This window comes from Leucopleurus acutus (assembly GCF_964270905.1).
Source record: "Leucopleurus acutus genome assembly, chromosome: 13".
NCBI classification, from domain to species: domain Eukaryota; kingdom Metazoa; phylum Chordata; class Mammalia; order Artiodactyla; family Delphinidae; genus Leucopleurus; species Leucopleurus acutus.
Genome location: NC_139155.1, coordinates 86,744,931 through 86,758,245, shown reverse-complemented (window position 1 = coordinate 86,758,245; position 13,315 = coordinate 86,744,931). Strand labels below are relative to the sequence as shown.

The following is a 13,315-nucleotide window of genomic DNA, read 5'->3' as shown; positions in this document are numbered from 1 at the left end:
ACCGGTCCCATCATTTCCACCGCGGAGGGTGCACACATCTGACTGGCCATTGCGCGGAAGTGGAGAACTGTGCGGATGTAATATACTGCCCTCGCCGGATCAAGTGTTGATCTGGGGCGGTCTCGGGGGCTGGTTAATTGAGATTATGGGGGCTGCTAAGGCCCTCTTAGCACTCGCCCACCCCCCGCATACAGCTGCACGTGTCTACATTCCCTGGCTAGCCCGTATAGACGTCTGATGCAAGCCAGCCCATCCCTGCTTTGGCCATTCTCATTCATCCGAAACGCTGAGGCGGCTTCTCATCGTGACATGGTACAAAGCATAAGAAACGCTTTAGTGTCCGTGGGAAAGATTCAACCGGGCACGATCCTAAGAATGTTGCCAAGTGTGGGAAAGGCAACTGAACATTTGATCACTTGAGGGAAAGAGCCTCAGTTAGACTAGAGTTTTATTTTTTTTAATTCGTTCCATGTTTAATATGTGGTTAAGTTTGGAGGCAAGAAAGAAAGGTCAAGACGAATCATCTTTTCTATCACACACACCATCTGCTGGGAGATATAATGGGATGGCCAAAAAGTTCGTTCGGGTTTTTCCATACCATCTTACAATATACCCCTATATATACATATAGATTATACTTATATATAGTTTCTTTATATATATAATTATTTACAGATGTTTATATATAATACATATGGTTTATTTATATATCTGGCTTATTTCTATATTGTATATATGGTTTAGTTTTGTATATCGTATATTTTTAAAGTATACAATTCAGTGGTGTTCGGTACATTCACAAAGTTGTACACCCATCTGCACCATCTAATTCCAAAGTATTTTCATCCCTCCAAAAAGAAACCCCATACCCTTAGCAATCATTCACCACTGGCCATCTATTTCACTGGGTCCTGGCAACCGCTACTCTACCGTCTGTCTCTACGGACTTGCCTATTCTAGATATTTCCTATACATAGAATCGTACCACATGTGGTCTGTTGTGTCTGGCTTCTTCCACTCGGCGCCCTGTTTTCCAGGTTCATCCACAATGGTAGCCCGTATCAATACTTCGTAACTTTCTACGGCCATATTCTATTCCATTGTAGGAATATACCACAATTCACTTATTCATTCACCCATTGATGGAACGTTTGGGTTTTCTCCATGTTTTGGCTATTGTGAATAATGCTGCTATGACCATTTGTGTATTTTGCGTACTTGTGTATAATTAAGTGTAAGTAGACTTAGTAGTGAAGCTGCGTGATGGGCTTCAGTCTATTAGGAGAGAGATGCCCCATGAATCCCACCATCCACCCACCAGGGGCATCCTGAGGCTCTGCCCTCTGCCCTGCGCTGGTTAGGAACACAATTTGTCTGTAAAACATGAACCTCACAAAATCCTTGTAGACTTGGAGAGAGCCAGGCTCTGCACTCTACCTGCGTTCCCTCGTTATACGCTGAGGTTCTAGAAATACATCCACCTACAGATCTCATCCTGCTTGAAGAAAAATAATACTTCCCTAACATTCTTCTTCCTTTAGCACATCTCCTTAAAAGCTTCTTACCTGACTGCACCCTTCATCCTTGGTGTTTATTTATTGGAAAGACGCTGGGAACACAGAGCAGCACTTAAATGCACATGACGTCATGCTGATTTGGCTGGGGGACATTAGTCATTAACAAGAATGACTGTGCATATACCTCGCAGCCACACCAGGACAGAGGTAATGAATCAGTAGGTCCCACATCCGACAGCCAGGAAGGAACAGAACGATACCCCTTGCAGCCCAGCGGAGGGCTGCCTCACCACTTACTCCCTTAATTTGTGATCCTGCCTCTACAAAGCAAGGGCTCTTCAGACTGGACGCCTGGCATAGCAGCATCTTTCTTCTACTCCTTCTTTATTCTTCTGGGAGGATTACCCCGTGACTTCACCATGTTTTACTTAAAAAGGAAAAATCACCTCTTAGGATTTGAACCCTGAAGGCTCCATGATCACCACTGATACACAAACCTTACCCAGAAAAGGACAAAGCAGCCATGCAAACGGTTGTTCTGTGGTCAGTTCTTCTGGAGAGAAAGAGATGGAAAGATTTCTATTTCTGCTCGTGGGGGTCATGACTTGTTCTGAAGAGTCAGCTACCTTTGAGGGGAGGCGTGGTGGCCGGACCACCAGCTGACAGGCCTTGGGATAACTACCTGAGCTCGACAGAAATCCAGAAATACATGGAATCCAAGACAGGTGATGTCAAGTATCTTGTTTTCTCTCTTCCTCAGTCACCTGTGAAATAGTCTGGATCCTTTGGTTTTTAATTGATTATACTGATCAGACAGTTAACTCTAGATGGGGAAGGAACAGAATGAGGGAGTACACTGTCAGAAGAGAAACTGAGGAAATACGGTCTCAGCAGCTTTTGACTTTGGTCAGACGCCTAGGATGAGCCAGACTGTTTCTTCATTTCCCACCCAAATCTCCACACAGACCATCCAGATATCCATACCCTCTGCACGTCAAAGGTGTAGACCAGTGGCTGTCAACTGGGGTGATTTTGTCCCTCAAGGGATCTCTGTCAATGTCTGGAGACAATTTGATTGTCACAACTGAAGAGAAGGTACCACTGCTAGTGGGTGGAGGCCAGAGATGCTGCTAAACATACTACAATGCACAGGACGGCCTCACGACAAAGAATGATCTGGCCCCAAACGCCCATCTTGCGGAGGTTGAGAAACCCTGGCGTAGACTAAACCAGCTGGTACGCTACTTACGTTCTTTTCATTATGAGACTCGAGATAGGACGATCTGCTATGTGTAAGCTCCTGGTAGCAGCATAATGTAATCCTGTAAAGAGGAAAGACTCTCTTTATGACTCTCTTAGCATCCCTCATTCCAATCACAAAGTTGCGGGGTTCTGAATTAGTTACACTCGGAGGAGGACATCCCCCGACCGTTTCTGTGAATTAGGGATTTCAATGAAGCAAGCTTATTTTAAAAGGGAGAGGACCAGTGAACCACTGCCTTGGCTTCTTTAGGGATCAATTTCAGTTGCTTCCTGCTGAGATCAGAGGTGCCACGGTGTCCCCTACTCTTCCCTTCAAAGACCTGCAAGGTAAAGAGTGATCTACCTGCCTAACACCTGCAACTTGAGATAATGTGAACGTTGGTCCCAACACAGGGAGTAATTCCGCAGACCCAGTCTAAGATTGAGCTTTGGGTAAGATGTGCGGTCCTCAGCATCCCGGCTTGTCAGCAGCACTCAGGTACGTAGAGATGGCATCGGGAACTGTCAGGACTGATGACCCCAATTGTCAATATGTTTTGAAAACCCTCGGAATAGGGAATAATGCTGATGCTTGCCGTAAGGAATCTTGATATTACTTCAAGAAGCTTCAGTTAGTAAGTCATGAAGGAAAACATCCATGAAAAGGCACATCATGGTATAAATTTGACATTAGGTATTTGCTTTTGCATTGATTCAATAAATGTTTACTAGTCCTTGACTACTGGGTTGGCCAAAAAGTTCATCCGGGTTTTCCTGTTAACACCTTCTGGAAAAATCCGAATGAACTTTTTGGCCAGCCCAATACGTGCTAAGCTGTATCCCAGGGGACAAGGGACTGATACCCATGGAACTGATCTACTTAGAAGTATCTGTAAAACATATCCAGTTGGGTATTTTCCTTTACGTTGGCCCTTATTTTATGTTTCTATTTTTCCAAAATAGGTTTCTAAAATAACGTTATATCCACAGGAAACAAAGCTTCAACCTCCACACCTTGACTGCATCTCAGGAACCAATCTGATCGCAAAGCAGGGACGGCCCTTGAATTAAATGCACGACTAACTAATGAAAGGCAGGCGGCTTCCTCGAGCCCGTGGAAGAGAGTATCGTTTGTGAAAACGATCTCAGGAAGGAGGCTTAGGCCAAGTGTCCATGTATGTTATTGGCCCTATAAAAATTCCCAAGAAGTTTGGGCTGTCTTCAAGCATCATAGCCTTGTCGGCAAAGCCATCTTCCAGGGAGGCAATGGAGAATGTCTTTGGATTTCACGGTCAGGAAGGGTGTAGCAAAGTCCCTCCCCCCCAAAAAAAAATCCCCCGTGAATTTCGCAGCTGGGTTCCAGTGATGGGCCAGATGGATTTCTCCTGTGATCAACTGAACCAGTGACCATCACCGGAGACACCTAGATAAAGGTGGATTTCCACGAGCTGTTACTTTTACTAGGAAGAAAGTGGTGTTTCCCAGACTTCAGTAAGCCTCATGCAAAATTCACTATTTCGCCACATCTGTGTACATCTTTTTGTATTTTCTTACTGAATATTTTTTTCCTTAGAATAATTAATTTATAAATTAAAACGAGATACGTTATCTGGAAAGCGAATACCTACTTTACCCACAGCCTTCCCATACCAATCAGGGCAGCTGCATCTTTCACGCCCAATGTCTTAGAGTCATTCTTTTTTTTTTTTTTTTTTTTTTGCAGTACGTCGGCCTCTCACTGTTGTGGCCTCTCCCGTTGCAGAGTACAGGCTCGCGGGCCCAGCCGCTCCGTGGCATGTGGGATCTTCCCGGACCGGGGCACGAACCCGCGTCCCCTGCATCGGCAGGCGGACTCTCAACCACTGCGCCACCAGGAAAGCCCTTGGAGTCACTCTTGACTCTGTTTCTCCTCCACCTCCTCTCTCTCCCCATGACTCTGATCCGTGGGTGGAAAGATCAGGAAGGCAGAAATAGGGCCACTGCCCTTCCCGGCATCAAGCAACATCCATGTCGTTCCGACCCTCTGTGCTTCCAAAGCTCTTGTCATTATAAAACAATTTTTTTGCTCTTTAAACAAAAGCATGGTGAAGTGAGAATCAATACAGCTTTCAGAACACACCTGGTAGCTGTTGTTTTATGCAAAGCGCAATATCCTTTCACTGTTAAAATAGAATTCAATGCTTATGGAAGTTCTGATGGGTGTTCAACAGCAACCCTTCATAGAAGCACTTTTATGTGCCAGATACCGTTGTAAGCATCTCACAAATAAATATTAGCCCACTGAATCTTCCCATCCCTACGGCAGTAGGTACCAGAGTCTCATCTGAATTAGGAAACTAAGGCACATGGAGATGAGGTGGCATGCCTACAGTCCCAAAGCCAGGAAGCAGACCAGAATTGAGGCCAGCTGGTTGCAGGACCTGTGTTCTCCCACATCATGCTCATCTTTGTGATGAAAAATACAGAAAACAGCTTCTCCTCTCCAGTGAACCAGGTCTGAGTGTCCCACCTGCAGCGGAAAGGCCCCGCATCTTACACGTGGGGACCCAGCGGCTCAGGCATACTCACCCCTCAAGCCTGCTGTGCTAAAGAGGGAAACTAAGGATAAGTACAAGTGGGAAGATACTTGTGACTCTGGAATTTTAAAACTTGTTAGCAGTACTACTGATTCCCTGCCTTCTATCCCTCTTTTCCAAAGCTCAGGATTGATACATTTATTTTGCAATAGAAGAACATGAGACCAGGGTGCTAACGGACTCAGTGGAAATGAAACTCAAACTTTCCAGATCAGTGTCTTTCCCCATCCAAGGCAGGAGGAAGCAAACCTGGATCCTTTTATCTCAATATCTGCTATCCTGGCCCTGCAGTCATAAGGCTGACACTTGCATTAAGACACTGAGTTTATCCTTCCTTCCCCCCAAAGGCCGCAGGCACCAGGCTGACCACCCATCAGTACAAATACGATGGGAATTTTCCCCCCAGGGCACAGTTTATATTTTGTAGAAGATGCAGGACTGCCTAACGTCACTGAAAGTGATGCTGTAAAGCCCTTGATCATATCCCAAACCACTGTCAAAGACGGATCTGGCAAAACTAGTCCACTTAAAAATTTAAAGAAAAAATTATAAGGATGATGACTAGACAGACACTTCAGAAGAGAATTATTCGAATCCAGAGGACTAAGAAATGCCTCAAGAAACTTATTAAAACCCTTGAAAATGGACCATTCTTATCATCAGACAACAAAATTTAAACCAAAGTGAAATATGCTATGAGATGCCATCATTCTATTTTGCGAATATTTTCCCCAGCAACTCAAGCAACATGTGATTAATTTTTTATTCTAAAAAGAACCAAAGCACAGCTGCAATTACAACCTAAGGCCTTCTTAACGATACCAGACAAAACCCTGCTATTTATCATCCTTATCTTTTAAACAAATCTCAAGCAAACAGTTTTTCATTTTTATGAAATCCTGGGCCACATTTTAAGAGGATTTGCTTCAGGTGGCTTTCCCCCCATTATTAGTTATCCTCGGATAACAGGCGCTCCTGATCTAAACCTTAGAATCACTGTGCAGAGAAAGAGCCCATTACAAGTTTGGGGTGATTTGCTGAACCAACGAGGTGATGGTAGGTGGCTTGTTCTGTAGTTGTTTCAATTTAGTTTTCTTTTTTCTTTTTTTATGAGATGGAATACCTCTGCTGAAGAATCTTCTGTTGGGCAGACCCCCTGAATCATTGCTAAACTGTACTCAGAAACTGGGGTTTTCCCACCGCTAACTGGCAAGATTTAACCCCACCAAAAAAAAAAAAAGATACTTATCCTTGGCTTTTTTTTTTCACGTTTACACCCCAAGTGAGATAGCAGAGAGTGAGATATGCCTATGTCTTTTCTTGGGCCCCCTGAACATATACTTGGCCATGCAACCAAGTATTTGTACATGTATTAAAAAAATCTGAAGCTTAAAAAAAAGTCCTATCCTTCTGCCAATTCAAAGGTAATACAAGGTCAGAAGACAGTGGGTAAGTTAGTCTTGTTTCTTAGGGGTGCACTTCCGGCCCTCATTCTCCCACCCCCTAATATACAGCGAAGCTGCTGAAAGCCTGTGGCCGGGTGCAGAATGTGGCTTCTACTCTGAAGCCGGAGCGTCCCTGAAGGTGGTGAAGATGGATTCTTCTCAAATCTGCACCCCACCTTCCCGTCCGGCGTCACCGTACGCACGCCCCAGACTACAGTGGGCACCTACCTCAAGATGAAGAAGTCCACGGTGGAATTGCTGGCCACGGTGACATAGGCAGTGACCACGTCCCCTTGCTTGGCCGGCCGGGAGGGCAGCCAGACGGCCACGTTGCCATCTAGGCGCAACTCGCTGAGCTGGGCGCTGTCCTGGACCCGGTAGAGGCCGACGGCGCCGATCCTCTGCAGGTGGGACGTGCTTTCCTCCAGCCCGTCCTTCCCGGGGCGGATGGCATTGCCCTTCCGGACGTCGCCGCCCGCACAGTCTCCGCGCTCGTCCCCGGGCTGCAGGGCGTAGTAGAGCTCCACGGGGCTGCCCTCGGGGGGCTCGGGCGACTTCTTCCTCCCGGCCACCACCGTGGGGGTCCCGAACCAGCCGGCCGGGAGCTCCAGCTGCGCCACGCACAGCCCCAGGGCCCCCTGCAGCCGGCAGGTGCCCCTCACCTCCCGGGTCTCCCGGAAGGCGAACACCCGCAGGCAGGGCAGCCTCTGCGCGGGGTCGGCGTCGTCCCAGTCCCTGCCTACCACGTGGAAGAGCACCTGCACGCGGGGCCGGCTCAGGGAGACCTTGTCCCGCAGGATGTGCGCTTTCAGCTTCCAGTTGAAACTAACCTTGTCGGTGGGACCCAAAAAGTCTGGAGTCGACATCAGGTCCGGGGGCACGACCTTTTCCACCGAAAAAGGCCCATAGCTGGCATTTAAGATCGGGGGCCGCCTGGCTTTGTAGGGGAAGAAGGACTCGACTCGGGACTGCAGGCTGGAGTTGCGTGTCAAGTCCTGGTTGGTTTCCTTCAGGAAGAAGGAAGTCTCCGCTCTGAGCACGTGGTAGGTCACGGGCAGATAAGGGGGCAGCGAGGAAAACCTCTGGATGTTGTCTGTGACCCCACGGCCCTCGATCACTGCAGGGGGGAAAGAAAAAAGAAAAAGACAAAGATGGGGTTATTCCGGGCTCCTTAGAGGTCACTTACGAGCAACGAGGGGTAATCGACGAGCAATTTAGAAACGAGGGTAAACACTCCGCAGTCCACTTGGCTAGGATTTTCAGGTTCCTTCGATCAGCCAGTAAATGACAACATGCTCCGAAAATTACCTGCGTGTATTAGGTCGAAACCTACGAAAGGGAGATTTTTGTCCATTAAGAACTGTTGAACAGTGGCAACTTTATGGAGTCTGATCTAATGCTGGCAAGTGTGGGAGTGTAAAGTGGGTGCATTTATTAATAACTTGCATGAGTTTCAAACATTTTTAATGACACTGGTACATGAAGAGAAAACCAGACCAGTGGAAGGGAACCGTTCATAAACAAGCCCCTGTACCTCTAGACATTTCGTATGTTTTAAAGGTGGTACCACAAATCATGAGGCAGAGACAGACTTTAAATGGTACTAGAACAACCGACCAGCCGTTTGGCAAAAAGATACTATTAGGGCCATACCTCACACCATACACAAGCATGAACTTCAAATGGATCAGTGATCTAGGTGTAAAAAAATGACATCTTTTCACTACTGAATGAAAATGTGATTTCCTCTATAACCTGGTCTAGGGAAAGCTCCCTAACGATAACCCAAATGCCGAATGCAATTAAACAGTGATAAACGTGCCTGTGTAAAACTTTTACAAAACCTTGCTCATAGCCAAAAATATCATAAAGTCGAAAGAAAAAGGGCAACCTGGGAGACACTGCAAGCTGCTCACTTACGGTGCTCAACTCAGCCTGCAGGTGCGTTCTGTTTGGTCCACGGTATTTTAAAAGATGGCTATGAATGGGAACCTTTTGTAAAAACTGGGGAGTATCTGGGTTTCCAGCTTCTCTGCAAACATGAGAGGAGTGGCAGCATGTAGGCTGTCTGCCCACCCGGCAACGGTAAGAGAACAGACCCAGCAAACCACCTTTGCTCAGTACCATTTCCTGCTGGACCCTCAGGAGCACCTGAGTTTAAAAGCACCAGTTAGGGGGCTTCCCTGGTGGTGCAGTGGTTGAGAGTCCGTCTGCCGATGCGGGGGACGCGGGTTCGTGCCCCGGTCCGGGAAGATCCCACATGCCGCGGAGCAGCTGGGCCCGTGAGCCATGGCCGCTGAGCCTGCGCGTCCGGAGCCTGTACTCTGCAGCGGGAGGGGCCCCAGTGGTGAGAGGCCCGCGTACCAAAAAAAAAAAAAGAATACTAAAAGCACCAGTTAGAATCTCCAGCCGGGTAAGTAAATGTACACTGGAGGCTGGAGGTTCAACACTGAGCCAGGGAAAAGCAGCACATCGCTCCCATCTTCCTGTCTTTCTCTGTCCATCACCCACATCATTAGCAGTACCACCAGCTGCCTCCTTGCTGCTTGAAGGTTGCCCTCTACAGCTTCCCCGTGGGTTGATACTTACATTGCTGGGGACTCGCTGCTCGCCCAGGGCACGGGAGGTTACTGCGCCCCAACTGCTAACTTTGCAAAGCCCAGGAAAGACCATCGCCTGGCCCTCGTCTTTCAGAACCAGACCAGAAAACCCACATAAGCCCCCATTCATACACTGAGAGAGAACACGGGCATTCCTCTCCCCTGATGCTCCAACCTCCCCTGCTGTCCCTGCTTCTAACTGCAGCCAGCACAGCCCATCCAGCCTATGGGGCTACCCCATTGCCTCTCTCCTCCGGAACTTCCCCTAATCCTCTTCCCGGCCAGGACACTGGCTAGCAGATCAAAGCTGCCTTTGGTGCCGCAGCCTAACGCCCTTAGGTTGTAAAGGTGACTTTTCAAAGGAATAGCTTTCTCCCTTGTTCTTCGCCCAGAGGCGTTGTTCTGAGGCCACCGGTAACACGGGTACTTTGTCCCGCTCTCTTTAGGGATATTTCACTGCTTCCCTTTTAACCCACTCATTTCAGGACCAGGTTAAAACACTCTCAGAAGACCCTGCATAACATTCTAGAAAAGGTTCTGGCTCTATGTGCTTAAAGAAAATCATTGACTTTTTTTTTTTAACATCTTTATTGGAGTATAATTGCTTTACAATGGTGTGTTAGTTTCTGCTTTATAACAAAGTGAATCAGTTATACATATACATATGTTCCCATATCTCTTCCCTCTTGCGTCTCCCTCCCTCCCACCCTCCCTATCCCACCCCTCTAGGTGGTCACAAAGCACCGAGCTGATCTCCCTGTGCTATGCGGCTGCTTCCCACTAGCTAGCTATTTTACATTTGGTAGTATATATATATATATGTCCATACCTCTCTCTCACTTTGTCACACTGACAAAGGATTAATCTCTAAGATTTACAAGGCAGCTCATGCAGCTCAATAACAAAAAACAAACGACCTAATCCAAAAATGGGCAGAAGACCTAAATAGATATTTCTCCAAAGAAGATATACAGATTGCCAACAAACACATGAAAGAATGCTCAACATCATTAATCATTAGAGAAATGCAAATCAAAACTACAATGAGATATCATCTCACACCGGTCAGAATGGCCATCATCAAAAAATCTAGAAACAATAAATGCTGGAGAGGGTGTGGAGAAAAGGGAACACTCTTGCACTGTTGGTGGGAATGTAAATTGATACAGCCACTATGGAGAACAGTATGGAGGTTCCTTAAAAAACTAAAAATAGAATTACCATACGACCCAGCAATCCCACTCCTGGGCATATACCCTGAGAAAACCATAATTCAAAAAGAGTCATGTACCAAAATGTTCATTGCAGCTCTATTTACAATAGCCAGGACATGGAAGCAACCTAAGTGTCCATCATTGGATGAATGGATAAAGAAGATGTGGCACCACATATATACAATGGAATATTACTCAGCCATAAAAAGAAACGAAATTGAGATATTTGTAGTGAGGTGGATGGACCTAGAGTCTGTTATGCAGAGTGAAGTAAGTCAGAAAGAGAAAAACAAACACTGTATGCTAACACATATATATAGAATCTAAGAAAAAAAAAAAAACAAAGGTCATGAAGAACCTAGGGGTAAGATGGGAATAAAGACACAGACCTACTAGAGAAAGGGTAATCATTGACTCTTTAAGCAACTTGTAGAATTGTATCAAACCCAATGGATTAATTACTACATTTAACGCTTTTATTCTGATGTATTCATCCCCCTCCAAAAAAGCTTTTAAACCTTGAAGGGTAGAGATTTAGAGACTGGTTTGTTTGGAAAAGATAGTGGGCCAAGGACTTTCTGAAGGAACAGAGCAAGGATTCTAAGGCCCATCTGTGCAGGGTGTATTCCACAACAGGGAAGCTTGTCAACAAGCTTTCTCATCATTCTTCACTCTTCTTGCACCTAAAAATGCCTTTTTTCTCCTTTTTTTTGGTCTTTTTACTTTTAAAAAAATCCTAAAAATGAACCTTTTGCTTTGAAGCAAATGCTGAGTTTATTTTCGATGACATAAAGCTGAAGTGGGCGTGCTGTCCTCTCATCTCTTCTCTTAGGCTGCTTCCATTATTTAACTCCCTCTTTATCTTTCGTATGGGACAGGAAGTGCCTAGCTCATACCTTCCTGCTGAACCTAGTTCTGAAGTTTTCCAGTTAATGAGAGATTTAACTCGAGCCAAGAAGAGACAGACATTGTAAAGAAGGGAGTGGGATCTAGTATAGTGGTTAAAGACATGATGTTTGGCTATAGAGATCTAGAGTTGATCTACTCAATGCCCATGTGATCTCAGGCAAGTTCTTACCTTGTTGGACAGTTTCAGTTTCCATAGATAAATGGATGGATGGATGGATGGATGGATGGATGGATGGATGGATGGAAGGATGGATGGATGGAATGATGGATGGATGGATGGAAGGATGGATGGATGGATGGATGGATGGATGGATGGAAGGATGGATCAATGGCTGGATGAATGCCTGGATGGATGGATGGATCAATGGTTGGATGGATGTTTGGATGGATGGATGGATGGATGGGTACACAGGTAGATAGACAGGTGGACAGATTTCATTATATAGGATCTAATAGTACCTGTTGTAGAGCAATTACAAAATGGCTCCCATTCTCCTCCTCTTTCTACACATTTTGTGTGTGATTTTGCAATTTTCCCTTCAAAATTAGGAGTCTATTGCCCCACTCCTTGAATCTAGGTTGGCCTTGAATTTGCTCTTGTCGGCAGGATGTGGCAGAAGTGACGATGTGCCAATTCCAAGCTCAGGTTTCCACTAACCCTCTTTTGAATTTCTGCAGAGACCATGTGAAGGACAGCAGAGTTATTCCAGTGGAGGCCATCCAAAATCAGCCAACCCAGAGCCTGCGGCCACCCCCAAACAAGTGAGAGAGCCCAGCCAAAATTAGCCAAGTTCAGCAAAGATTGGTCACCCCTAGACTCATGAGAAATGAAAAGCGAACTAGGTCTCTAAATTTGGAGGTGGTGTTTTATGCAGCAACACCTGATGGGGTAACTCATAAATATCAAGAGATTACCAAGGATAAGAAACTGAACAAATACAGTGACACCAACATGAGACTCCCTCCTCCTCGAGGGAATTAGAGTAATTCAAACAGAACTGAAAAGGGAATCACTTTCTCATTGGTAAGACTCAAGTGGTTTCCCACCTTGTAGGTGGACCTGCAATACCCAACCTCATAGACGCTCATGAAAACGGCCCGCCCGGAGCTGTGCTAGGCCCGTCTGCACAGCCACATGCTGTGACACCATATGGATCTCCCAAGCTCATCTCACATTTTGGGGAGCCTTCATCTGGCAGATTAAGGGACCCGTGGTGGTCACCAGCCGTTGTGGTATTTCTCTCCTGACTCTCTATCTGCTGATTGCAAGGAAACCATCCCACGGTTGCCGTGACCTAGTGAAACACAGACAGATATCCACCCTCTAATTCTGGTTCATCCGCTCATAGCAGCGTCTCCTAGAAAGATAGGACTGTTGAGTAATTTTTACCCATCTGAAACAATACCCCTGGAAAAGTCCGATGCTGTCTGCCTCCGGACGCGGAGCGGGGAAGAGGAGAGAAGCTGACAGCTGCACCTCCGCATCTGGCCTCCCAGCTGACAGCACGTTCATTTGCTGTCTCCCTTCCTGTTTATCCATTTTCTTTATCTGTGCTTGCCTGTCAGTGTCGGGATATCGTGTCCTCCATCAGCCGCTCATCAGAGAACTCTACTGCAAAGCTGCCTGCCGGAAATTGAGTTTTTGAGATTCTGAGACAGTGGACGCGGCAGGTGTCCATGCCACTTAGCACCCAGACAGAACAACCCCAGGGGAAATGACCCTTTGGCGAACGTCATGTGCCCCCTCCACTGCGATGCTCGCTTTGGGATGTGTTGACCGAGATGGATTCTTTAGCATTGATTCTCTCTGAG

General features: G+C 46.4%; 1 protein-coding gene across 1 annotated transcript in view; it reads right to left on the bottom strand.

The window, feature by feature from the left end:
* Positions 1-13,315, bottom strand: part of TMEM132C (transmembrane protein 132C) — a gene marked incomplete at both ends in the record, with an annotated part of 367,991 nt that overhangs the window by 227,731 nt on the left and 126,945 nt on the right. Inside the window, one exon of the mRNA XM_082853295.1 lies at positions 7,009-7,897. Coding sequence (XP_082709421.1) covers positions 7,009-7,897 — 889 coding nt within the window. The remainder of the gene's footprint in view (positions 1-7,008; positions 7,898-13,315) is intronic.